The 27,888-nt window shown below is 47.8% G+C and overlaps 2 protein-coding genes and 1 long non-coding RNA gene across 8 annotated transcripts in view; 2 read left to right on the top strand and 1 right to left on the bottom strand.

Annotated features, from left to right (window-relative positions):
- FBXO16 (F-box protein 16) overlaps nucleotides 1-27,888 on the bottom strand; it is an 810,609-nt gene that overhangs the window by 107,768 nt on the left and 674,953 nt on the right. The window lies entirely within an intron of this gene.
- Nucleotides 18,646-20,433, top strand: LOC310702864. Its single transcript, XR_014523718.1, has 3 exons — nucleotides 18,646-18,850; nucleotides 19,602-19,733; nucleotides 20,240-20,433. It is a non-coding gene; the product is annotated as an uncharacterized lncRNA (long non-coding RNA).
- The window catches only part of EFR3B (EFR3 homolog B), a 141,228-nt gene continuing 137,665 nt past the window's right edge, over nucleotides 24,326-27,888 (top strand). Inside the window, exon 1 of one of the 5 annotated variants that reach the window (XM_083494321.1) lies at nucleotides 24,326-25,240. Coding sequence is in view for 2 of the 5 variants with exons in the window: in XM_083494318.1 (XP_083350444.1) it covers nucleotides 25,234-25,240 (7 nt within the window). In the remaining 3 variants the exon portion in view is untranslated. The remainder of the gene's footprint in view (nucleotides 25,241-27,888) is intronic. The other 4 variants (XM_083494318.1, XM_083494320.1, XM_083494319.1 and 1 more) reach the window with 4 other exon arrangements.

Here is a 27,888-nt window from a genome sequence, read left to right as displayed (position 1 = left end):
AATATTGTTCCAGCTCACAGTGAATGTAAAGATTAAGTGGAGTGGGGGGGACAGAGAGATGAGTCACATGCATTTGGGGGTTTTTTTTTTGGTTTTTTTATTAATATTTTATTAAATTTATCAGTGAGAAAATTCAGAAAAAATACAAAAGCAGAAAAATACAAAGTCAAAATACAAAACTACAAACATTAAGCACAAAAAAGAAGAAAAAAGAAGAAAAAAGAAAAACACATAAAGAAAAAAGACAACTCCCTCTTTTTTAATTTCTCATCTTTAGTTAACTTATTTTCCTGACTTCCTCACGCCTCCCTTTTTTGTATCCCTTTTTTTAAAATTAGTTCAGCAAATTCATATCCAATTAGTTTATATATTGTCAGTCCCATCTTACATTTTACCTTGTTGCTAGAACCCCTTCAGTTCATTTCAACATCATCAACATTCAAAAATTTTACAGTGTTTCTGTAAATATATTTTCAATTTCCTCAAATCTTCTTCCACCAGCTCTTCTCCCTGGTCTCGGATTCTGCCAGTCATTTCCGCCATTTCCATTTCAATTTCCATGTATTTGGGGTCATGATACACCACTGACAAATTTTCGAGGAAAACTAAGATTTGATTTAACTCACCTTAACGGCAACACGTCCAGAGACCACACCGAAAGCGTGGCCTTTGGGGCGGCCGGCACCTAAGAATTTGCACTATCCCATTCTGCTGTTGACATCTCCGAAAGCAAATAAGTTGGCCTCTGGTGAAATCTGGAGTAGGAAAAAGAAGACTGTGAAAGCTCTGTCTCTCAGGACTGACCTTCTACACCTTCCACAACTTCTTCCACCATAGCACTGCTGCCTTAGACAGAGGGAAGGCTGCGTCAGAGTCACTGGCTTCCCTAGGCGGCCACTGGCAAACTGGGAGAGAGAAGCCCCCTTGCCCAGGAAACTGGCCCGTTCTTTTGTTCACCGCAAAGCTGAGTTTACTGAAGCGCATTATTACAGATTTAAAAGCAAGAGCTTCCATGGATCACATAAAGGAGGTAATAAGAAGAGACTGGCTGGTGGCTCTGGCCAAAGGGGGACCATCGAGTCCAGCATCCTCTTCTCCCAGGGTCCACCTGAAGCCCCATTTGGGATATTCTCCAGGAGGACAGAGGGGCAAGATCCCACCTCTTTGGGAGTCACAGCAAGTGGTGCTCAGAGGCAGGTTTAAAGTGAATAAAGTTCTGGAGCTCAGAGAAGAAGCATCTGAGAAGAAGGCCATACCTGGAGCCAGCAGCATCAAGAGGAGAACGGCCACAGAGAGGAGGCAGAAGATCTTCATGGCTGGAGGTTGTTGGGAATCCTGGAGGTACCAGAAGCCAAGTGGAAGAGAAATTGCATGGGGAAGCAGAGGTCCCCGTACTTATAGGTGGCTGGAGGCCTGTTGAAATCTTGTGGGATGCCAACTGTTGTTTGCAGGGTGGATGTGGCAAGCCCTGAGGGGCATGTGCCAAGCACCAGGCAAAGACCATAAATTATAAACACATGGAGCTTGGAAGGTATCCCAAGAGTCATTTAGTGCAAACCCTCCATTGCAGGAATCTCTGACTGGTGCCCATCCAACCTCTGCTTCAAATGTTCCTGCAAGGGAGAGAGCCCACCATCTTCTGAAGGGGTCTGTTCCACTGTGGAATAACTCAGTTATTCCTAATGTTTTGAATCCATTGGTTGGGATCCTCCCCTCTGGAGCAGGAGAAAGTCAAGCTTGCTCCATTCTCTATGTGGCAGCCTTTGAGATATTGGAAGACGGCTCTCATTTTTCCTCTCAATCTCCCTAGTTCCCTCAATCATGTGGTATTTGAAACACAAGAGCAGTCAAGTACAACATTCTTAGAGTGAACATGTTTACACATGGGGAGGAATGTTTGTCCAGCCAGCACGTAAACTTCCTGTTTCCTTCTGGGCTAGGACAGACTTCCTCTGCATGTGACTAGAGGTGGGTGTGGCCTCACCTGTGCAGGTAACGACAAAAGCACAGGGCAGGGCAGCCATCTCTCTCTCTGACTACTTTCGTCGAAGAAGCAACATCTGCTTAGCCAAAGATGCTCTCTTGGCCCCAAGAGAGGACAAAGGGACTGTCTGTTTATGGGATATTTTCCAGGTGTACGTTACTTTTCTAAGCTAAGTCTGCCTTCTGGGATCCGATTGTGAACAGAATGTGAGTGAGTAAACTCTTTTTATACTTTTATAGAAGACTGTGTCGTGTCTTATCTCTTATGAGGGAATAAGGGGAAAATACCAGAACAGTTATTATAGAGGCTTTAGCGAGCCTGAGCAAACGCATCTGCTGCGAGTTTAAAAAGGGGAATGTTACTCTGCTAAATTGTGAACTTGTTAACACAAGTTGGAAAGGCTATAACCAAACAATATATCTTCTCCTGCATCCCTGAACATCCCCCCAAATCATGCTACTATTACTATTCTTATGTGTTCTTGCCCCCCTGTCTCTTCATCACATTTCCAAAGACATTGTTTCCAACTGCCCCCAAAATTCTGGGACTTTCATAGAAACCCTTAAGCCACCTTGGCTTCTCACTTTCTCATGATGAGTCCCAAATTCCCACCTTTGTGGAGAGGTGCGCTAACTTTAAATGGCTTCACATAGGGGAAAGCAGCAGGAAGAGAAAGGGGGGTGAGGTGGGTGTTGTGAGCCAACAGCATCTGTTGGAGGGCACCACATTGGCTACAGATTCCCCCCATTGAATTTGTCTTCCAGCTGCCACTGCTGCCCTTTTCTGGTCAATGCTGGTGGCAATCCCGAAATATCACTTAAAGGCAACTCGTATCTTCATCTTTTTCCGGACACTGTTTGAGCACTGTCCTGCTCTCTATTTGGGTCTTTGTGTTGTGCTGCTTTTATCGTATTTGTGTTACTTGCTTGATGCCAGATGGGCGGGGTACAAATAATAAATTATTATTATTATTATTATTATTATTATTATTATTATTATTATTATTATTATTTCTGGTTGACACTGGTTTAAACTTCTGTGCGTTGTTGTGATTATATGGGGGAACTACAAAAAGTGGCACTCAAAGATGAGGGCAAGGCTTTTATATTTAATTTTGGAGAAGGGGAAGAGGTCTGAGTGCCAGTCGTGAGCTGTTGGTCTGGGCTCTGCCTGTGAAATCTAGAAGGCAGTTGCTGGTCTTTTGCAATCTCCCCAAAGATGGGCCCCATGAGATGCCTTCAGCCTCCTTTCCCAAGAGCCTGAAGTTCAAACCCAGCAGGCAAGGTGGGGAACCTGTGTTCACAGGGCTAAGTCCCATTTCCCCACCTGGTCTTGCTTCAAGTTAACGGACAAACGTTGCTCCATCGGACGCCCACAGGCAGCAAAGTTTGGGGAAGCAACTGCCAGATTCAGCACAGTGAACTTGGGAATTAGCACAGATCAGAAGGTGATATTGGGGGACAGGGTGTGGGATTGGGGAGCAGCAAGGTCAAAGACATCCCTTTCCATGCAAACAGATTCAGGGATGGAGCTGGAGAAAATGGGCAAATAACACATGTGAGGATTCCTTGAAAATATTGTTACACTGCACCCAAATTGCTGAGCCTGGAGAAAACCCAGGGGGTTCGGTGTTTGCTCAGAGTTTGGTTTCCTTGAAGGTGAGCAGAGACTTTGGTGTATTTAGGTGATTATTTTTTTTAATGAACATATAGAGAGAGCTTGAGCATAAAATGGATTAGATCACAGCATTAACATTCTCCAAATCATCCTTCTCAGTTTATCACAGCTTTTGGTCCCCTGCACAGCAAACAGGAATCTGTGTCTCCAGCTTCCAGGCTGCTTCCAACTCTCACACACCTCATGGGCTCAGGACCAAAATATCTCAAGGACGGCCTCTCCGTATGAGCTGACCTGGACCCTGCGATGATCATCAGAAGCCCTTCTTCATGTGCCTCCTTTGCAAGAGGTTTGGATGGTGGCAATGCGAGAAGAGGACTTTTCTGTGGTGGCTCCCTGTTGATATTTGTCCATTGGCTCAAATATCCCCTCAACCCAGCACCTTTTCAAAACATGAACCAACACAAAGGTTTCCATTGCTTGTATTTATTAAAAAGAAAAAGCTAAAGCATTTTCGCAGGCAAACCAAATCCAAGCTCCAATCCCGAGGCCACTTACTAAAGAGACAGGCCTCCCTGTTCACAGTGGGGCTTACTCATGAGTAGGCAGGCAGACAGGATGGCTCCCACTTGACTCCTTCCCAGCATCACTTTCAGCAGCATCATGCAAAGCGGTTTCTTCCCCAGCAGAGATGGGGGTGCAGTCGAGGCAGCTGCACATCAGAGGAGAGCAGGGTGGTCTTGTACCGGAGATCTGCAGAGTTATTTGCCTGTGAGAAGAGAAAACACTATTAAAACGGGTGTTGGTGGTGGTTCAGAAAACCCTAACCAGTGACTCCAACTGGGAGGCAGAAGAGCTGCTGTTGCCAGAGTTCAAATTGCACACAGAGGGTCTGTTTTGCAGAGGGTTGGACTAGATGACCCCTTAGGTCCCTCCCAACGCTACATTTCTATTTTATGATTGTAGGAGAGACCTGTGAGTATTTCATGTATGCACTGGGGGGGGGGTCTGAGTGGGGCTTGGCTGCCATACACACTTTTTTTCTAATGTGGTTCTTTTCCTTCTTCTTCTTTATGTGAACAGCAACCCCAGGAGAGGACACATTTGAGAAGATCGTTGTTTGTGCGCTGGTGTGCATTTAACCCTTTCCCTTCCAGCCATAGGAATTTCTCTTCCAACTCTACAATTCTATGATTCAATAACCACCTTCACAGAGAAATTTCACACTGGTTGCCTTTGCTATTTGAGGAGGGTCAGTGACTGAGCCCCCACCCTCTCACACCAGGAAGAGAAGAAGAAGAAGAAGAGTTTGGATTTGATATCCCGCTTTATCACTACCCAAAGGAATCTCAAAGTGGCTAACATTCTCCTTTCTTTTCCTCCCCCACAACAAACACTCTGTGAGGTGAGTGGGGCTGAGAGACTTCAGAGAAGTGTGACTGGCCCAAGGTCACCCAGCAGCTGAATGTGGAGGAACAGAGACGAGCACCCGGTTCCCCAGATTACGAGTCCACTGCTCTTAACCACTACACCCCACTGGCTTTCAAGAGCTGTTTTATGAGCGTAGGGAAGCTAAGAGGAGTTGTGGCTGAGGGGCCAGAGACCTTTCATGGGGACAGCAAGGTGAGAGGAAAGGGTTTTCAACCCCCTGTACACACACTAATATTGTCACAGTGGCTGTAAAGATTAAAAGAGGGAGGTGGGGTAGGTGGGAAAACAGAGCGATGATTGTCGTGCAATTGGGGTCATGAGACTAATTTTTGGGCACAGCTAAGATTGGATTTAACTCACCTTAACGGCAACACATTAGGACAGATGAACACATAAAAAGTGGCTTCGGGCACCATCTTATGCATTTCCCACCGATACGTTCACATATCGGAACAGCAACTTTGGCTCTGGTGAAATCTGGAGGAGGAAAAAGAAGGCTTTGAAGGCTCTGTCTCTCAGGACTGACCTTCCACACCTTCCACAACTTCTTCCACCATGGCCCTGCTGGCTTAGACACCCGGAGGGCACCAGGTTGGGGAAAGCTGGTGCAGGAAGAATGCAGGGCTGGAGCAGAGAGCCAGTCCCTTCTGCTGCCTCCCTTCACCTCCAGGACAGGGTCTGAGCCAAGGTGGTAGGGAAGGCTGCGTCAGAGTCACTGGCTTCCCTGGGCGGCCACTGGCAAACTGGGAGAGAGAAGCCCCCTTGCCCAGGAAACTGGCCTTTTCTTTTACTCACCGCAAAGCTGAGTGTGCTGAAGCGCGTTATTACAAGTTTGAAAGCTTCCGTGGATCTTATAAAGGATGTAATCAGAAGAGACTGACTGGTGGATCTGCTCATCTAGTCCAGAATCCTCTTCTCACAATGTCCACCATAAAGTCCCATTTGGGATATTATCCAGGAGGACATGGGGGCAAGATCCCACCTCTTTGGGAGTCACAGCAAGTGGTGTTCAGAGTCAGGTTTAAAGTGAATAAAGCTGAGCGCTGTGGAGCTGCTCAGAGAAGAAGCATCTGAGAAGAAGGCCATACCTGGAGCCAGCAGCATCAAGAAGAGGACGGCAACAGAGAGGAGGCAGAAGATCTTCATGGCTGGAGGTTGGTGGGAATCCTGGAGGTACCAGAAGCCAAGTGGACTGGGGAAGGAGGGATGATACAAATTATAGGTGCCTCGAGGACTGTTGAAATCTAGTGGGCTGCCAACCGTCATTTGCAAGATGTATGTGGCAAGCCCTGAGGTTCATGCACTCTGAGGTTCATGAGGTTCTGAGCTTCAGCATTGGAAGATACCCCAAGTGTCATCTAGTCAAACCCCTGCAATGCAGGAATCTCTGACCGGTGCCCATCCAACTTCAGCTTCAAAAAATGGGCACCCAAAGGTGATGGCAAGGCTTTTTAATTTAATTTTGGAGAAGGGGAGAAGTATCAGTGCCAGTTGTGAGCTGTTTGTCTGGGCAGTGCCTGTATCATATGGAAGCAGTTGCTGGTCTTTTGCAATCTCCACAGAAATGGGGCCCATGAGATGTCTTCAGCATCCTTTCCCAAGAGCCCGAAGTTCAAACCCAGCAGGCAAGGTGGGGAACCTGTGGTCACAGGGCTAAGTCCCATTTCTCCACCTGGTCTTGCTTCAAGTAAACGGACAAGCGTTGCTCCATCGGATGCCCACAGGCAGCAAAGTTGGGTGAAGCAACTGCCAGATTCAGCACAGTGAAATTGGGAATGAGCCCAGATCAGAAGGTGATATCAGGGGGACAGTGGGTGGGAGTGGGGAGCAGCAATACCAAAAGCATTGAGGTTTCCTTGATAATATTGTTACGCAACACCCAAATTGCTGAGCATTGAGAAAACCCAGGAGTTCCAGTGTTTGCCCAGAATTCAGTTTTCTTGAAGGTGAGGTGCTCAATTCCTGTTTATGAAACATCCAGTCTTGCATAGGGAAGTTTTTAAAGTTTGATGTTTAATGTGTTATGATGTTTTTATACATATTTTGAGCCACCCAGGGAGCCTTCCAACTCTACAATTCCAGGATTCTGTGATAAATGCCATTTTGCTCCATTTTGACCTGGCATTGCTGTCCCCAACTCTCACAAACCTCCCCCTCCCACAACCTCCTTCTGATCTGGGCTAATTCCCCATTCCACTGTGTTGCTCAGAAGTAGTTGCCTGTTGCTTCACACACCTTTGCTGCCTGCAGACATTTGATGATCATGGAGCAATATTTGTCTGACTTGGAGACAGACATGGTGAGGAAACAAAACTCAGCGGTGAGGCCACAGGCTCCCCACCTTGCCTGCTGCACCTTGCGCTTCAGTCTCTTGGGAAATGATGCTCAGATGCCATGGAAGTTTCACAGGACAGGACACAGCAAACACCAACAGCTCACAACCAGCACTAATACTCCTCCCCCAGAATAATATGGGAACGTGACCCTCACTTTTGAGCCCCCATCTCTCTCTCCCATGGACACATAAATTCACAACAGTGCATACAATTTCATACCAATGCCTGCCATTGCCAACAATATCAAAACCAAGTGTTGCTTCAGCACTACAAGTAAAATGCAAACAGCACAACACACACATTCAGACCATTCAGAAAAAGAGAGTTAAACCTGCCCTTTCTTTGGAAAAAATGGATATGGAGTCTGATTGAGGGCTTGGAAGGGCAATGCAACAGTTTGGTGCTGGAATGATTGAGCTGTTTCCAAGGATGCTGTCCTGTTCAGGCAAGAGATTTCTGCTTGGTATAGGACATTTCCCTCCTCTCTCCTGAAGACTCCCCCCAGGCACCTCAAAACCTGCACTAAAGTTTGGAATGACACTCCAGATCATATTTTGGTGGTTCCTGGGGCAGAGATGGGGTTAGGGCAGTGTTTTCCCACATGAGGTGCCAGGGGAGGGGTGCTGAGTTTTGTCCAACTGAACATTAGGAAGATTTTTTTGATGGAAAAAGTTGTTTGACAGTGGAATTGTCTCCCTCAGAAGTTGGTGGACTCTCCTGTACTGGAGAATTTTAAACAGAGATTGGACGGCCATCTGTCAGGGGTTCTTTAACTTGGACTAGTTGACCCTCAGGGTCCCTTCCAACTCTATAATTGTTGGATTCTATGATGATAATTGCAGGTTTGCTCCATTTTGACCTGAAAGGGGATAGGTCTAGCATTGCTTCCCTCCACTCCCACCAAATGCCCCCCTGAACCTCCTTCAGAACTGAGCCAATTCCCAATTCTACTGTGTTGTTGTACAGAAGCACCTGTCAGTTACTCCCAAATCAAAGAAAAGTCACAGTATGGAGAAGAACTGGTAGAGACCCCACCCCAACCCAGCGCCCCTTTTCATACAAGACACCACCACACAGAGGTTTCCAATGCTTGCATTTATTGAAAGGAAAAGCTAAAGCAAATAAGCAGGTGAATCCAATCCTAAACCCATTTACAAAGATGTCAGCCTCACTGAGCACAGCAGGACTTGCTCTGGAGTAAACGGGCAGAAAGGATTGGGCTGTGACGGATCCTTCCCAGAAGCGCCTTCAGCAGCAGCAGCAGTGAGCAAAGAGGTTTCTGCAGATGTGCAGTCAAAGCAGCTGCATCTCCAGAGAAGAAGCGGGGTGGTCTTCCTTTCGTCAGAGGTGAAGCGTGTCGGATCTGCTGTTCAGTTTAATGAAAAAGAGAGAAAACACTGTGAATATGTTTGGGAGGGTGTTCAAAAGAGGCTAGGGACCCCCCTGAAGACCAAAGAGCCTAATGCTATCAGAGTTGGGATTTCGTGGGGGGAGGTGCTATTTAGAGTTGGTTAGAGTGTGACCTTCTGCTGAATTTGCAGAGGTTGGGAGAGTTCTCTATCCCGAACCCAAATGCCTCCTTACACGATCTGGGGCTGATAATCCAAAACATCTGGTTAACAATGGCTGCCCTCCATGCTTCCGAATAGCATATTTCACACTGGGTGCAGTTCTTTCAGTTCTGTTTTCCAAGTTCCTAGAGTCAAGTGGCTCCAAATGTCATCAGGGAATTCTCAAGATCATCAAACAGTAAATTTAGCCTCAAAGAGAATCTAGCAAGTCCCCCGCCACCTTGTGGCTGTTAAGGGTCAAAGACAGGGGGAAGAAGCAGAGCTGTAACTCTCCGGCCTTCGGGGTCGTGTCTCTTTGAGATGCCACAGACGTATTTCCAAACACAGGTATGGTTTTGCCTATAACTCACCTTAGCTGCGCTTGCAGCAACGCCTGTCTCCCGAACACTTCCCAATCTCTTTCTCGCCTTTGTTGCAGGTTTTTCTGCAGCTGCCCCCATTGTTCTGGCAATCCTGGGTGGGACGTTGAGCTACAGACAAATCTGTAAGGGAAAGTGAAGAGAAAAGCAAACTAAGAGAGGGAGATGCAACTACCAAGGAGAGGATCTACCTGGGAAGGCTGCTCCATCTCCCAGGACTGGCCTTCTACACCTTCCATCCTTTGTTCCTCAACAATCCTGCTAGTCAGGACATCTGGAGGGCACCAGGTTGGGGGGGGTGCAGGATGAATGCAGAAAAAGGACTGGGATGGAGAGTGAGCCCCTCCCCCTCCCACCTGCTCCTTCAGCAGGAGGACTGACCCAAGGCAATCACTGGCGTCATTGGGGCCACTGGCAACCTTGGAGAGAGAAGCCCCCTTTGCCCAGGAAACTGGCCCGCTCTCTTCCCCATCACAAAGCTGAATGCGCTGAAATGTGTCATTACAAATTCTATAGTAGCAGCTTCCTTGGATCAGATACCATATTTTAGGATTGGGATGACAATCAGATCCCAAGAGCTTGGCTGCTGCATCAGGCCAAAGGGGATTCATCAAGTCCATCAACCTGGTCTCACAGTGGCCAACCAGATGCCCCATTTGGGAGGTTCTAAAGGGGACAGAGGGGCAAGAGAATTCCCCACCTTTCCCTTTGCAATTCCCTGAAGGTGGTATTCAGAGGCAGGTTTTAAAGGAATAAAGTGGAGAGCTGTGGAGCTCAGAGAAGAAGCATCTGGGAAGAAGGCCATACCTGGAGCCACCAGCATCAGAAGGAGGAAGGCGAGAGAGAGGAGGCAGAAGATCTTCATGGCTGGAGGTTGGTGGGAGTTCTGGAGATGCCTGAAGCCAAGTGGAAGAGCAGTTGTCTGGGGAAGAAGAGGTCCCTCAACTTATAGGTGGATGGAGGACTGATGAAACCTTGTGGGAAACCAAATGTCTTTTACAGGATAGATGTCACAATCCCTGTGGGGCAGAAGAAGATGAGAATTGCTGTCTGGATTTGAGTAATGCTCTTGTGCAAAACCACATATGGAAGAATGACCACAAACCAGGCTAGTGTCACTGACTGACAAAGAGAAGCAGAGAGAGTTGTTTCTGAAATTATGGCATTGGAGAATTAATTTCCCAGCTATGCATTGAGTTTACCATGAAGTTAATAGAGAAAAAGCAGGTTCTTGGAGTCTGTAGGCGTCTGAACTCCAGTTGCTCACAATCACAAGCAAGGCCATGGCTGTTTCCCATATGTGTGTTTCAGGTAGCCTTCTTATTACCATTTGACTCTTGTAAGCTGCTGGTCTGATCCAGCAGGGATCTCCTTATGCCCTTTGCAGATTTTAGGTTTCTTCAGATAATGCATTTAAAAAAGATCCTTCACAGCACACAGTTAAAGAATGGATTTTGCTGCTACAGGAGATAGTGCCACTAAATTAGATGGTTTTGAAAGGCTCTTATTTGTGGTTTATTAATGGCTACTGGTACAGCACTGTATGGGTTTGGGTACCTGTTACGTGACTGGAGAACAGCCTTGGAAAATTCAAAGAACAGTCAGTTTGGAAGGATGATTCTGTTCTGGTTCACATACTGTTGTGGAAACTGCAAATTATCTGGGCAGGCCTTTAATGGCCAGCTGAATTTAATGTCTCCCATTTCCTTGGCAAAAACACAAGGAGGACCCCATTGGCAAGAAATCCATTGAACAATGACAGTGTGATTTCTTAGCATCCTTTTGAGGTCATTCCTTTTCTTTTCCATATTTGGAGGACAAACAGTGGGGGAAATGAAAGGAATATCTTCTCAGAGATTCTTACACTTTGCTTCAACTTTGCATTTCAATGTTTGATGAGGGCCAAAAAAAGGGCTTATTTGTAAATAAATTAATATCCATATGTCGTTCTTCTGCTTCCCATTTTTTGTTTATTTTGGATGCTGAAGGTTCTTTGCTATTGCCCCCTCACCAGTGTCGAAGCAACGGTTCTTCAACATCAACTTCGTTGGACTGGTCATGAGGTATAGATGCCTGATTATCGTCTTCCAAAGCGACTACTTTATTCCCAACTTCATAATGGAAAGCGTAATGATGGTGGACAATAAAAGAAGTGTGGATTGTGACAGAGAACAAGAATGCCAGTCTAGCAGTCCTTGTTTTGATCGGGACCAAAGGGGGAAGACAAGAGATCTGGACACAGGTCGCATCACAGCCTTCACCAACCTGGTGCCCTCCAGATGTTTAGGACTCCTACTTCATCGCCCTATGCTGGACCATGTGAGGCTGAAGCTGGTCAGAGTTTTTGCCATTCTATGCTGCTTGTTTGTGAAAACAGCCTCTCAGTGGTTTACAAAAGAGAGTGTGAGCTTGTGGGAGAGAGCAAGGGGTGCTGTACTAGGCAGGACTTTGGGCTGGTCCGTTTCAGGGCTCTTCTCTTGCAAAGTCCTTCAGATCCACATCTCACACCATCATTTCCACCTGGGCTTTCCCTCCACCATCCACAACTCAATGGCTTGTCTCCGAATTCACAAATTGACTCCAGATGCCTCTCCTCTCCCTGGACAGTGGTGGACGTTGGTCTTTCAAATTCCAGTGGTGCCTAGTCCAAGGACGAAACTCAGCACCCCTCCATGCACCTCATGTGGGAAAACACTCCCCTAAACCCATCTCTGCCCCCAGGAACCACCAAATCTGATCTGGAGAGTCATTCCAATCTTTAGAGCAGGTTTTGAGGTGCCTGGGGGGAGTCTTCAGGGGAGAGGAGGAAATGTCCTATACCAAGCAGAAATCTCTTGCCTGAACAGGACAGCATCCTTGGAAACAGCCCAATCATTCCAGCACCAAACTGTTGCATTGTCCTTCCAAGCCCTCCATCAGACTCCATATCCATTTTTCCAAAGAAAGGGCAGGTTTAACTCTCTTTTTCCGAATGGTCTGAATGTGTGTGTTGTGGCAGGCATAAGGCCTTAAAGGAAAATATTATGAAAATGATTTATAAGTGGTACATGACCCCAGTCAAGCTTGCAAAAATTTACCATTTGCCTGATAATAAATGTTGGAAATGTAAAGAAACTGAAGGTACTTTTTTTCATCTTTGGTGGACATGCCCAAAGATTAAGGCTTTCTGGGAAATGATATATAACGAAATGAAAAAGGTATTTAAATATACCTTCCTTAAGAAACCAGAGGCCTTTCTCCTGGGCATTGTTGGCCAATTGGTGCCAAAGAAAGACAGAACATTCTTTATGTATGCTACAACAGCAGCAAGAATACTCATCGCAAAGTATTGGAAGACACGAGATCTACCCACCTTGGAAGAATGGCAGATGAAGGTGATTGACTACATGGGATTGGTAGAAATGACTGGCAGAATCCGAGACCAGGGAAGAGAGACGGCGGAAGAAGATTGGAAGAAATTTAAGGACTATCTTAAGAAATACTGTAAAATTTATGAATGTTAGAATGACGTTGGTTCCAAAAAGTGAGGTTTACAGCTGTAAGGGTTAAGTTAAAGAAAAGGAAGGGTTATAAATTAGATAAAATCAAGAAGAAGGATTTGTTGAATTAAATTTTGAAATTGGAATGTAGAAAGGGGAGGTACGGGGAAGTCGGTGAACTAAGGTTTAAGAAAATATGGCTTTTAAGTTATACTTGTTTATTTTGTTTGTCTTTGTTTGTGATATATGTTTATAAAAATTTTTGAAACCCCAATAAAATTATATATATATATATATATATATATATATATATATATATATATGAGAATGTGTGTGTTGTGCTGTTTGCATTTTACTTGTAGTGCTGAAGCAACACTTGGTTTTGATATTGTTGGCAATGACAGGCATTGGTATGAAATTGTGTGCACTGTTGTGAATTTATGTGTCCGTGGGAGAGAGATGGGGGCTCAAAAGTGAGGATCACACTCTCATATTATTCTGGGGGAGGAGTAGTAGTGCTGGTTGTGAGCTGTTGTTCTGTGCTGTGTCCTGTCCTGTCCTGTCCTGTGAAACTTCCAGGGCATCTGCTGATCTTTTGCAACCAGCACAGACATGGGACGTCTTCAGCACCCTTTCCTAAGAGACTGAAGTGCAAGATGCCGCAGGCAAGGTGGGGAGCCTGTGGTCTCACCGCTGAGTTGTGTTTCCTCACCATGTCTGGCTCCAAGTCAGACAAATATTGCTCCATGATCAGCGAATGTCCACAGGCAGCAAAGGTGTGTGAAGCAACAGGCAGCTGCTTCCGAGCAACACAGAGGAATTGGGAATTGACCCAGATCAGAAGAAAGTTGCGGGGGGGGGGGAGGAGGTTGATGAGAGTGGGGGGCAGCAATGCCAGGTCAAAATGGAGCAAAATGGCATTTATCACAGAATCCTGGAATTGTATATTTAGAAGGGACCCTGAGAGTCATCTAGTCCAAGCTAAAGAATCCCTGGAAGGTGGCCATTGAATCTCTGCTTGATAACCTCCATTGAAGAAGAGTCCACCACCTTCACTATCTATCTATCTATCTATCTATATATATATATATATATATATATATATATTAGGTTTTACAACAAATTTTGACATAATCACCGTTGGTAAAACAATAACAAAAAAAATTCCCTATAATAATAATAATTTATTATTTATACCCCGCCCATCTGGCTGAGTTTCCCCAGCCACTCTGGGCGGCTCCCAATCAGTGTTAAAAACAGTACAGCGTTACATATTAAAAACTTCCCTGAACAGGGCTGCCTTAAGATGTCTTCTGAATGTCAGTTAATTATTTATCTCTTTGACATCTGATGGGAGGGCGTTCCACAGGGCAGGCGCCACTACCGAGAAGGCCCTCTGTCTGGTTCCCTGTAGCCTCACTTCTCGCAACGAGGGAACCGCCAGAAGGCCCTCGGCGCTGGATCTCAGTGTCCGGGCTGAACGATGGGGGTGGAGACGCTCCTTCAGGTATACAGGACCGAGGCCGTTTAGGGCTTGAAAGGTCAGCACCAACACTTTGAATCGTGCTCGGAAACGTACTGGGAGCCAATGCAGATCTCTCAGAACCGGTGTTATGTGGTCCCAGCGGCCACTCCCAGTCACCAGTCTAGCTGCCGCATTCTGGATTAATTGCAGTTTCCGGGTCACCTTCAAAGGTAGCCCCACGTAGAGCGCGTTGCAGTAGTCCAAGCGTGAGATAACTAGAGCATGCACCACTCTGGCGAGACAGTCCGCGGGCAGGTAGGGTCTTAGCCTGCGTACCAGGTGGAGCTGGTAGACAGCTGCCCTGGACACAGAATTAACCTGTGCCTCCATGGACAGCTGTGAGTCCAAAATGACTCCCAGGCTGCGCACCTGGTCCTTCAGGGGCACAGTTACCCCATTCAAGACCAGGGAATCCCCCACACCAACCCGCTCCCTGTCCCCCAAAAACAGTACTTCTGTCTTGTCAGGATTCAACCTCAATCTGTTAGCTGCCATCCATCCTCCAACCGCCTCCAGGCACTCACACAGGACCTTCACCGCCTTCACTGGTTCTGATTTAAAGGAGACGTAGAGCTGGGTGTCATCTGCATACTGATGAACACCCAGTCCAAACCCCCTGATGATCTCTCCCAGCGCCTTCATATAGATATTAAAAAGCATGGGGGAGAGGACAGAACCCTGAGGCACCCCACAAGTGAGAGCCCAGGGGTCTGAACACTCATCCCCCACCACCACTTTCTGGATACGGCCCAGGAGGAAGGAGTGGAACCACTGTATGACAGTGCCCCCAACTCCCAGCCCCTCTAGACGGTCCAGAAGGATATTATGGTCGATGGTGTCAAAGGCCGCTGAGAGATCCAGCAGAACTAGGAAACAGCTCTCACCTTTGTCCCTAGCCCGCCGGAGATCATCAACCAGTGCGACCAAGGCAGTTTCAGTCCCATGGTGAGGCCTGAATCCCGATTGGAAGGGATCCAAATGGTCCGTTTCCTCCAGGCGTGCTTGGAGTTGTTCAGCAACCACCCGCTCAATCACCTTGCCCAAGAATGGCAGATTTGAGACTGGGCGATAGTTGGCCCAATTGGCCGGTCTAAAGATGTTTTTTTAAGAAGCGGTTTAATGACCGCCTCTTTCAGCGGGTCTGGGAAGGCTCCCTCACAGAGGGAAGCATTCACCACCCCGCAGAGCCCATCGCCCTGCCCTTCCCAGCTCGCTTTTATCAGCCAGGATGGGCAAGGATCAAGGAGACAGGTGGTCAGTTTCACTTGTCCAAGCAGCCTGTCCACATCCTTGGAGGTAACAGATTGGAATTGATCCCATGTAACAGGACCAGACAGAACTCTAGCACTCTCCCGCCCTGGCCCTGCTCCCACGGTGGAGTCTACCTCCTTCTGAATCTGAGCAATTTTATCTGCAAAAAACTTTGCAAAAGCATTGCAGGAGATCTTGGGATCCCTACCAGGCCCCGGTGGTACAGGTGGTTCTGATAGATTGTGAACCACCTGAAAAAGTCTCCTGCTGCTGTTTTCTGCAGATGCAATGGAGGCGGCGAAGAAGGCCCTCTTCGCCGTCGCCATTGCCACTTGGTAGGCTCGACGTTGAGCTCTAACCCGTGTCCTGTCTGATTCAGAATGAGTTTTCCGCCACCGGCACTCTAGCCGTCTCAGCGATTGTTTCATCACCCTCAGCTCCAGGGAAAACCACGGGGCTGTCCGGGCTCCATGCAATCGGAGAGGGCGCTTCGGAGCCAGACAGTCAATAGCCCTGGTTAACTCCGCATTCCAGCGTGCCACCAGGGAATCAGCTGAAAGGCCATCAACTTGGGATAAAGCATCCCCTACCACTCTCTGGAAGCCAATTGGATCCATTAAGTGGCGGGGGCGGACCATCCGAATCGGTCCCACCCCTCCCCCACGACTTCTGCCAACTTCCCCTTCTGGTTTATAACACATTCAAGTGAATCCATTTCCTTACATTGTTTCTTTAAATGCATCACAAAAGGTTCCCAGTCTTTTAAAAAATATCTATTGTCCTTATCTTGAAGTCTTTCGGTCAGCTTTGACATTTCAGCATATTCCATCAGTTTTTCTTGCAATTGTTCTTCCTTTGGCATTTCTTCGCTTTTCCACCATTGAGCTAATAAAGTTCTAGCTGCTGTTGTAGCATACATAAATAATTTCTTCTTGTCCTTTGGCAAATCTTGACCTATAATGCCTAATAAAAAAGCTTCTGGTCTTTCAACAAAGGTTATCTTAAATGTTCTTGTCATTTCATTACAGATCATATCCCAATAATTTTTAATTATTTTACAATTCCACTACATGTGAAAGAATGTACCTTCCTTTTCTTTATAGAGTCCACCACCCTCTGAGGCAGTCCATTCCATAGTCAACCAACTCTTACCCTCAGAAAGATCTTCCTCATTTACAGTCAGAATCTTCATTCATGGAATTAGGATCCATTGGTTTGGGCCCTACCTTCCAGAGCAGCATCCCTTGAGATATTTGAAGATGGCTCTCAGATCTCATTTTATCCAAGCTAAGCATGACCTGCCCTGTTCCTCCATTCCACCATTCCTCATCAGGCTTCACTCCCAGACCCTGGATCCTCTTGGTCGCCCTCTTCTGCACACCTTCCAGCTTGACAACATCCTTCTTAAATGGTGATGACCAGAACTGGGCACAGGACTTTAGGTGGGGTCTGACCAAGTCAGAAGAGAGCGGGACTATGACTTCATTAACACACATGAGGATTACTGATGGAAAACTGGATAACTTGGTGTGAAGGCCCTCAATTGTCAACAGAGTGTTGGGGTCCAGAGCCTGCAGGTTCTTGGTGTACCTTCATGGGGTGTGAACTGGTGGTGACTGACTAGCAATGTGTCCTTGGAGTCAGAGTAAAGAGCTCCAAGAAGATGTGGGCCCTGTGTGCAGCAGCTGTGAAAAAGGTGGACTCCATGCAAGGGATCATTAGGAAAAGGATATTCCATATACAATTCATTTCACCATATATTCTTGCCTGTCTACATAGGACTCCCTGCCCCCCCCCCATGTATTTACCATTACTGTTTTCCAATTGTGCAAATAGTTATTACTTTGTTCTATTTATGTTGTTGTTGTTTAGTTGTTTAGTCGTGCCCGACTCTTTGTGACCCCATGGACCAGAGCACCCCAGGCACTCCTGTCTTCCACTGCCTCCCGCAGTTTGGTCAAACTCATGTTAGTAGCTTTGAGAACACTGTCCAACCATCTCGTCCTCTGTCGTCCCCTTCTCCTTGTGCCCTCCATCTTCCCCAACATCAGGGTCTTTTCCAGGGAGTCTTCTCTTCTCATGAGGTGGCCAAAGTCTTGGAGCCTCAGCTTCAAGATCTGTCCTTCCAGTGAGCACTCATGGCTGATTTCCTTCAGAATGGAGAGGTTTGATCTTCTTGCAGTCCATGGGACTCTCAAGAGTCTCCTCCAGCACCATATTTCAAAAGCATCCATTCTTTGGTGATCAGCCTTCTTGATGGTCCGGCTCTCACTTGCATACATCACTACTGGGAAAACCAGAGCTTTAACTATACGGACTTTTGTTGGCAAGGTGATGTCTCTGCTTTTTAAGATGCTGTCTAGGTTTGTCATTGCTTTCTCCCAAGAAGCAGGTGTCTTTTAATTTTGTGACTGCTGTCACCATCTGCAGTGATCATGGAGCCCAAGAAAGTAAAACCTCTCACTGCCTATTAAAATCTCTCACTGTTCTATTAATATTATCTTATATTTTCTTACATCTTTTGCTTCTTGTTACTTTGTTTTGGTTATTAATATACACAGAAATCATTCAAATGCTACCATAGATGCCACACCATTGTTATATTTTTAAAAGTAATTCTTGAACATGTCCCATTTTTGAATAAAGCTTTGAGTTGCTTCTCAGTCTGTTTGTCATTTGTGCCATTTCAGCAAACTCTAATAATTTATTCTGCCAGTCTAGTTTCATAGGAATCCTCTCCCTAAAAAATAAAAATAAAAATTAACTTTTCAAAAAACAAACAAACCTGAGGCCTTCTTACTGAGAATTCTAGGCAGTGATATACCAAAAAACCTAAGAGAAATATTTTTATATGCAACCACGGCTGCAAAAATTTTGATCACAATGAATTGAAAAAAATATTTGTAATCTCAATACATTCTTGGAAAATACATTCAGCGAGGGCAACATTTTAGAAACAAAACAGTTCCCTCTCTTTGACAGTCAGTGACACTACTCAGGTTTGTGGTCATTCTTCCATATGTGGTTTTGCACAAGAGCATTACTCAAATTCAGACAGCAATTCTCATCTTCTTCTGCCCCACAGGGATTGTGACATCTATGCTGTGAAAGACATTTGGCTTCCCACAAGGTTTCATCAGTCCTCCATCCACCTATAAGTAGGGGAACCTCTCCTTCCCCAGACAACTGCTCTTCCACTTGGCTTCAGGCATCTCCAGGATTCCCACCAACCTCCAGCCATGAAGATCTTCTGCCTCCTCTCTCTCGCCTTCCTCCTCCTGATGCTGGTGGCTCCAGGTAAGGCCTTCATCTCATATGCTTCTTCTCTGAGCTCCACAGCTCTCTTCATCTCAGATGCTTCTTCTCTGAGCTCCACAGCTCTCTGCTTTATTCCTTTTCAACCTGCCTCTGAATACCACTTGCAGGGAATCCAAAAGGCATGGGTGGGCAATTCTCTTGACCCTCTGTCCCCATTTAAAACTTCCCAAATGGGGCATCTGGTTGGCCACTGTGAGACCAGGTTGATGGACTAGATGTGGGCCCTTTGACCTGATCCAGCAGCCAGGCTCTTAGGATCTGATTGCCATCCCAATCCTAAAGTATGGAATTTAATCCAAAGAAGCTGTTGCTATAAAATCTGTAATAACACATTTCAGTGCAATCAGCTTTGTAGTGGGGAAGAGAGTGGGCCAGTTTCCTGGGCAAGAGAACTTCTCTCTCCAAGGTTGCTAGTGGCCCCCAGGGAAGCCAGTGACTCTGACAAAGGTTTTCCTACCACCTTGGCTCAAACCTCCTGCTGAAGGCGCAGGTGGGAGGGGGAGGGGCTCACTCTCCATCCCAGCCCCCTTCCCTGAATTCATCCTGCACCAGCCTCCCCCAACCTGGTGCCCTCCAGATGTCCTGGCTAGCAGGATTGTTGAGGAACAAAGGATGGAAGGTGTAGAAGGCCAGTCCTGGGAGATGGAGAAGCCTTCCTAGGTAGATCCTCTCCTTGGTACCTGCATCTCCCTCTCTTAGTTTGCTTTTCCCCCTTTGCTTTGCCCTGCAGATTTCACCGGAGCTCAGCGTCCCACCCAGGATTGCCAGAACAATGGGGGCAGCTGCAGAAAAACCTGCAACAAAGGCGAGAAAGAGATTGGGAAGTGTTCAGGAGACAGGCGTTGCTGCAAGCGCAGCTAAGGTGAGTTGTATGCAAAACCATACCTGTGCCTGGAAATATGTCTGTGGCATCTCAAAGAGACATGACCCTGAAGGCCTGAGAGTTACAGCTCTGCTTCTTCCCCCTGTATTTGACCCTTAAGAGCCACGGATTGGAGGGATGGTGCTTGCTAGATTCTCCCAAATGCCAAATTCATTGTTTTGAGTTTGGACCTTGAGTTTGGACCCTGTTGACATTTGGAGCCACTTGGAGATCTGCCTTGGTTAACCAGGTGGCCACCAGATGTTTTGGAGTATATCTCCCATCAGCTCCAGAAAGTGCATGGAGCCGTTTGGTTTTGGGATGGAGACCTCTCCTGACTTCTGAACATCCAGCAGAAAGTTTGAGCTGAACCCCACTCCTCCACCATGTGAAACCCCAATTCCGATAGCATTTGGCTCTTTGGTCTTCAGGGGGTCCCTGGCCTCTTTTGAGCACCCTAACCCACTGTATTCATGGTGTGTCCTCTTTTTCATTTAACTCTACAGCAGACCCATCACGCATCACCTCTGACGAAAGGAAGACCACCCCGCTTCTTCTCTGGAGATGCAGCTGCCTTGACTGCACATCTGCAGAAACCTCTTTGCTCGCTGCTGCTGCTGCTGCTGCTGAAGGCGCTTCTGGGAAGGATCCATCCCTGCCCAATCCTTTCTGCCCGTTTACTCCAGAGCAAGTCCTGCTGTGCTCAGTGAGCTGACATCTTTGTAAATGGGTTTAGGATGGGATTTGCCTGCTCATTTGCTTAAGCTTTTCCTTTCAATAAATGCAAGCATTGGAAACCTCTGTGTGGTGGTGCCTTGTATGAAAAGGGGTGCTGGGTTGGGGTGGGGGCTCTGCCAGTTCCTCTCCATACTGTGACGTTTATTAGATTTGGGAGTAACTAGCAGGCTGAAGTGCAAGATGCAGCAGGCAAGGTGGGGAGCCTGTGGTCTCACCGCTGAGTTCTGTTTCCTCACCATGTCTGGCTCCAAGTCAGACAAATATTGCTCCATGATCAGTGAATGTCCACAGGCTGAAAAGGTGTGTGAAGTAACAGGCAGCTGCTTCCATGAAACACACTGGAATTGGCCCAGTTCTGAAGGAGGTTCAGGGGAGCAGTTGGTGGGAGGGGGGAGCAATGCTAGACACATCCCCTTCCAGGTCAAAATGGAGCAAAATTACAGTTATCACCAAAGAATCCTAGAATTATAGAGTTGGAAGGGACCATGAGGGTCAACTAGCCCAGCCAAAGAATCTCTGACAGGTGGCCACCCAATCTCTGCGTAAAATTCTCCACTGAAGAAGAGTCATTGTCAAGCCTCTGCTTAAAGACCTCCAAAGAAGGAGACTCCACCACACTCCTTGGCAGCAAATTCCACTGTCGAACAGCTCTTACTGTCAGGAAGTTCTTCCTAATGTTTAGGTAGAACTTAGGTAGAACTAATGTTTAGGTAGTCCACCACCTTCTGAGGGAGTCCATTCCACGGTCAAACCAATCTTTCCTTCAAAAAGATCTTCCTAATGTTCAGTTGGAATCTCCATTCGTGGGATTTGAATCCATTGGCTTGGGCCCTACTCTCCAGAGCAGGAGAAAACTAGCTTGCTCCATCTTCCACATGACAACCCATAAGATATTTGAGGGTGAATATCATATCTCCTCTCAGTCTCCTCCAAGCTAAGCCTACCCAGCTCCTTCAGCCATTCCTCATATGGCTTCATTTCCAGGACCTTGGTCATCTTGGTCCCCCTCCTTTGCACACCTTCCAGCTTGTCAATATCCTCCCTATATTGTGGTGCCCCGGAAAAGGTGGAACCATTGCTAAATTAACATACATGAGGATTACTAAGGGGGTGAATCACCTGGTGCCAAGGCCCCCAATTGTCAACAGACTGTAGGGGTGCAGAGTCTGCAGCTTCTGGTTGTACCTTCAAGGGGTCCGAACTGCCAAGTTGTTCAAGGTGGGGCACACAGTTCTCCCTGTCTTCATTTCATCCTGGCACCAACCCTGTGAGGTAAGCTAGGCTGAAAGGTAGTGACTGGCCCAGGGTCACCCAGTGAGCTTCAGGCTGGGTGGGAATTTAAGTCCTGGTCTCCCAGTCCCTAGTCCAATATTCATAACAAATACAGTCATAGCTCAGGTTACAGCCACTTCAGGTTGCATTTTTTGGGGTTGCGAACCGCCAAAACCCGGAAGCACCGGAATGAGTTACTTCCGGGTTTTGGCAGTCGCACATGTGCAGAAGCGCTAAATTGTGCTTTGTGCATGCGCAGAATAACCAAATCGCAACCCGCGCATGCACGGATGCGGGTTGCGAACACTGTGGGTTGTTAACATGCATCCCACAGAGATCACGTTCACAACCCAAGCGTCCACTGCATACCAAACTGGTGAACACTACTTAAGTGGAAAATGCATTGCACAATTCAGAGAAGTGTGAATTTCTATGGGTGGTTCTGTGTTTCAGTTTTCATATTGCTTTGGAAAGTGCATATGAGATGGGCTCACCCTTAATTGAGAAATGAATCAATATGTATATAGGGGCCTTAGAAGACTTCAAGTTTCACATGAGTCAACAGTGTGATGCTGCATGGAAAAAAGTGAATGCTATTCTAGGCTTCATCAACAGAAATATAGTGTCTAGATCAAGGGAAGTCATAGTACCGCTCTATTCTTCCTTAGTCAGACCACACCTTTGTCCAATTCTGGGTGCCACCATTTAAGAAGGATGTTGACAAGCTGGAAGGTGTGCAGAGGAGGGAGACCAAGATGATCACGACCATCTTGGACTGTAAACCAAACCTGATGAGGAATGGTTGAAGGAATTGGGTATGTTTAGCCCGGAAAAGAGGAGACTGAAAGGAGATATGAGAGCCATCTTCAAATATCTGAAGTGCTGGCCCACAGAAGAGTGAGCAAGCTTGCTTTCTGCTGCTCCAGAGAGGAGGACCTGAACCAATGGATTTGATTTACAAGAAGGAAGGTTCTGAATAAACATCTGGAAGAACTTTCTGATGGTCAGAGCATTTTGACAGTGGAACGAACTCCCTTAAAAGATGGTGTACTCCTTTCTCGAAGGTTTTTAAGCAGAGGTTTGCTGCTATCTTCAAGGCACTTGTGGAGGAACGTGGGGGGGGGCAGGGAGCGCACTGCCCCTGGCACCATCGGGGAGGGGAGTACCATCATGGCCACCCCCCCAGACATGCGCCGCACCCCCCCACCACCACGCCGGCGCCATGCCCCACTGGGATGCACGCCAGCCACACCCCTGTCTGCTCTCTTCCCCCGGTGTCGGAACATGCAGCTTCGTCACTGCTTCCAGGGATTCTTCAGCTGCATTGCAGGGGGTTGGACTGGATATCCCTTGGAGGTCCCTTCCAACTCTGGAATTGAGGTTGAATCCTGACAAGACAGAAGTACTGTTTTGGGGAGACAGGAGGGGAGTGGGTGTGGGGGACTCCCTGGTCCTGAATGGGATAACTGTGTCCCCGAAGGACCAGGTGCGCAGCCTGGGAGTCATTTTGGACTTACAGCTGTCCATGGAGGTGCAGGTCAATTCTGTGTCCAGGGCGGCTGTCCACCAGCTCCATCTGGTACGCAGGATGAGACCCTTCCTGCCCGCAGAATGTCTCGCCAGATTGGTGCATGCTCTGGTTATCTCCCGCTTAGACTACTGCCATGCACTCTACGTGGGGCTACCTTTGAAGGTGACCCAGAAATTACAACTAATCCAGAATGCGGAAGCTAGACTGGTGACTGGGAGTGGCTGCCGAGACCACATAACACCAGTCCTGAAAGACCTACATTGGCTTCAGTTTGTTTCCGAGCACAATTCAAAGTGTTGGTGCTGACCTTTCAAGCCCTAAACGGTCTCGGTCCAGTATACCTGAAGGAGCATCTCCACCCCCATCGTTCTGCCCGGACACTGAGGTCCAGCACAGAGGGCCTTCTGGTGGTTCCCTCGCTGTGAGAAGCCAAGTTACAGGGAACCAGGCAGAGGGCCTTCTTGGTGGTGGCACCCGCCCTGTGGAACGCCCTCCTACCAGGTGTCAAAGAGAACAATAACTACCAGACTTTTAGAAGACATCTGAAGGCAGCCCTGTTTAGGGAAGCTTTTAATGTTTGTTATATTACGGTATTTTAATATTTTGTTGGAAGCCGCTCAGATGGGTGGGGTAAAAATAATAAGTTGTTGTTGTTGTTGTTGTTGTTGTTGTTGTTGTTGTTGTTGTTGTTTGAAGTTCCCTGTCCCTTGCTGGGTCACAATTGCTGGAGAGACGAGGAAGAAAACTTCAGAACCACTGACAGCAGCTTAAACTGACCACTAGTCCCTTTAGCTTAGTACTGTCAACCCGGACTGGCAGCAGCCCTCCAGGTTCTCAGGCAAGAGTACCTTCTGTGTGCCAAACAGATGCCCTACCACTGAGCTCTGGCCCTTCCCTAAAACAGAGGAGCCTGAGTCCAAATCGCCACCTCTCTATCTCTCCTTCTTCTGCTTCCAAATACCTCCAACGTCACGCCACCCACGGGGACAGCTGGAGAGCGTTGGCTGACAGCATGTCTTCGACGTCCCCTTGTTCTAAGAATAAACCTGAATTCGATATCTCGGATGCTCTGCCTCCCTCTTCCATTTTTTTCTCTGAGCACAGGAGGCAGCCGGCCTGGAGGAATCGGAGCTGACTCGCCAGCACCTTTCCCCAAAGTTTACTCCTGGTGCGTGCGTTTGCGTGCCTCTCTTTTCTCCATCGCCGGCAGACGAAGCAGGGGACATGGCCTGCTCCTGTTGAACCCCTCTCTCCCCTTGTGGAGCAGAATCCAAGCCTGCGGGAGATGGCCTTCCGCCGTGGATTCACTGCTCGGATGACTGGGTTCCTCGCATCGCCGAGACCCTGCTGGCACTGACAGCTGCTGCTACCCGTGTCCATGGAAACAGCAGTGGGCAGCCCGCGAGGAAGCAGGTGGGTGTCGGGAGTCTAGGGAGGAACGTGGCTTGACAAAGGAACTCCGTCCACCAGCCTCCTCCCAGCTGGGCACGGTGGCATGCACACTGCCGTGGGCCCGAGAGGCCTCCCACCTCTGCAGCCCAGACTTTTGCACGTGGCACCCTGTTCTTCTGGTTCTCCATAGTGCCAAAGGAGAAGCATTTGACCCCTCAGCAGTGCAGGACACGGGTCTGGCCTGCCACTGAACCAGGTGGCATTTTGCCCTTGTCCTCCAGGGCAAAGCAGATGGGAGACGGGTGTGCCCAGCTAGATCAGTGGCAGATGGGTGCTGCAGTCCACAAACAAGTCCCCAGAGGAGCCTGGCAGACTTGAGGAGCGAGTTGAAGAGAGAAAGCAGTCCAGGTTTTCTGAGCAACTTGTTGAAACAGAGCAAGCTGCCGCCTTCTGCCAGCTTTGCCATCTGAGCTTTCCAGGATTTGGCTCCCCAGAAGGTCTCTGAAGCAGAGCAGGGCAAGATCTCTCCCAACAAAGCAACAGCAGGAGTCCATCCTGAATCCAACAATGGCAGGTAAGGAGAAGAGGGTGGACCTGGTGGCTGCTGGAGGACAGGGCAGTGGACTCTGAAACCGAGGGGAGAGTCATGTTGGTGATCAATGCATTGGCTTGACTTCCTGGGTCTCTTTCTGTGTGAAAGATTCACAGAGAGATCAAGGCGACGTCCACAGGTTCAAGGAACCTTCCTTTTTGTGAGAAGTCTGCGGGTGATTTGTGATTTTGCTTGGGCGCTGGGTGAGAGCCCAGGTGGATAGATAGAAGGGGGAGGTGTGTCAGAAGGAACTGTAGAGTTGGGAGGAATCCCAAGGGTCATTTAGACCAACCCCTGGAGGAGAAGGAACTGACACTTCTTTTATATGGATTACTGACCTTTGTATCAATGAAGCATTTTATGTTGTTGTTGATGTTGTTGTTGTTTAGTCATTTAGTCGTGTCCGACTCTTCGTGACCCCCTGGAGCAGAGCATGCCAGGCACTCCTGTCTTCCACTGCCTCTTGCAGCTTCGTCGAACTCATGCTGGTAGCTTCGAGAACACTGTCCCACCATCTTGTCCTCTGCCATCTGTGCATTTTTATATCAGAGTAGTTTTGCGATGTTTGCTGTCGCACAAGTTGTTTGCTTTAGTTTTCTGTACACCACTGAGAGATATTTGTTATGTAGTGTTGTGAGTTTCGGTGGTCAGTCTGGATGATGCTCTGGGACCAATCCTTGGGGTCCTGTACCCAGCGAGGGAGAGACTCTAAAAGAGGATTCTATTGTGAACTAGTCAGATGAGTTGCTTTATAAGACAAAGACCTTCCCTGGCCACTTAAGTGTCCTCATCAACATCTCAAAAGAATGAACCAGGTCACAAGAGTGATGGGGACCTCCACACACTAATGGGGGCTCCACACACACCTTTGTCTACCTGCTAGGTTGAAGAACAAGAACCAGAGTTTTTTTGGGGGGTGAACAGACCTGGAAGTTGAAGACACAGAGATATATGCTTATCCAAGTTTGCTTTTCTTGGAACGAAGGTCAGCAACAGGGGCACCATCTGGGCCCTTCCGAAAGTGACCAGCCCCCCCCCCCATATTTTCAAGGAAGGCCCCAGCCCCCCCCCTCAGTGGGTGGATGGGGGGGTGGCGGGCCAATTCGGCCTGGCCAGGTTGGGGGGGGGTGCATGTGTAATAGCATGCACAAGTGATGCCCCCCGGGGTGCAACTCAGAGTATCTTGTCAGCAGAGATTGTGCGCAGCTCTGGTCTGCCAGAAGCGGCTTAGTCATGCTGGCCACATGACCTGGAAGCTGTCTGTGGACAAACACCAGCTCCTTCGGCCAGTAAAGCAAGATGAGCGCCACAACCCCAGAGTCGCTCGCGACTGGACCTAGTGGTCAGGGGTCCCTTTACCTTCTTTAAAGACTTCCGTATTGATCCTGGCTTTGGGCTAATATTTTTAAGAAGTTTTAAGGAGAGAGCCAGTACAGTGTAGTGGTTAGAGTGTCAGACCTGGGAGACCAGAGTTCAAATCTGCCCACTCAGCCGTTACGAATCTCAGTGGGTGTGACTTTGGGGCTAGTCCTGCCTCTCCGCCTGGCCTACCCTGCAAGGTTACTGTGGTGGGTTAAAGGAGGAAGGCAGGAGAGCACCAGAATTCAAAAGCATCAATTCTTCGGCGATCAGCCTTCTTTATGGTCCAGCTCTCACTTCCATACATCACTGCTGGGAAAACCGTAGCTTTTACTATACGGACTTTTGTTGGCAAGGTGATGTCTCTGCTTTTTAAGATGCAGTCTAGGTTTGTCATTGCTTTTCTCCCAAGAAGCAGGCGTCTTTTACCTTTAAAAGAGTGGGGCCCTAATCTACAGCGTATTTAGCTTATACGTAAAACCGGCACTGGTCAGAAGGGACCCCCAGAGTCATCTGGTCCAAGCCCCTGCAATGCAGTAATCTCAGCTAGACCATTCATGACAGACGGCCACCTAACCTCTGCTTTACAGCTCCTCCAATCTTGTCCCAATGCTTGCCTCCTGGAGACAAAAACATGAAAGTATTTGTGGGAGGTTTCTCTTATTGCCTTTCTTTATCGCTCCGCTCCTGCCCCGTAGTTGAGCCTCTGCCAGGGACGGGACGTGTGGGCAGCAGGAGGAGCAGATGCCTCTTCTCTTTCGCACTTGCATATAAATCTGAGCTCGCAAGCACCCAGGCACCCTGCAGCGCACAGCTTGCCGTTCCAAGTTCTGCAGCTGCCAAGATCTATTTTGAACCTTTGGTGAGGATAATAATAATACACGGTGGGACAATCATGTTTTGTCACTTATTAGAATCATAGAATCATAGAGTTGGAAGAGACCACAAGGGCCATTGAGTCCAACCCCCTGCCAAGCAGGAAACACCATCAGAGCACTCCTGACATATGGTTGTCAAGCCTCTGCTTAAAGACCTCCAAAGGAGGAGACTCCACCACACTCCTTGGCAGCAAATTCCACTGTCAAACAGCTCTTACTGTCAGGAAGTTCTTCCTAAGGTTTAGGTGGAATCTTCTTTCTTGTAGTTTGGATCCATTGCTCCGTGTCCGCTTCTCTGGAGCAGCAGAAAACAACCTTTCTCCCTCCTCTATGTGACATCCTTTTCTATATTTGAACATGGCTATCATCTCACCCCTTAACCTCCTCTTCTCC

Source organism: Podarcis liolepis (genome assembly GCF_965112155.1).
Source record: "Podarcis liolepis genome assembly, chromosome: 3".
In the NCBI taxonomy this organism is placed as follows: domain Eukaryota; kingdom Metazoa; phylum Chordata; class Lepidosauria; order Squamata; family Lacertidae; genus Podarcis; species Podarcis liolepis.
This window is presented reverse-complemented; position numbering and strand designations above follow the sequence as displayed.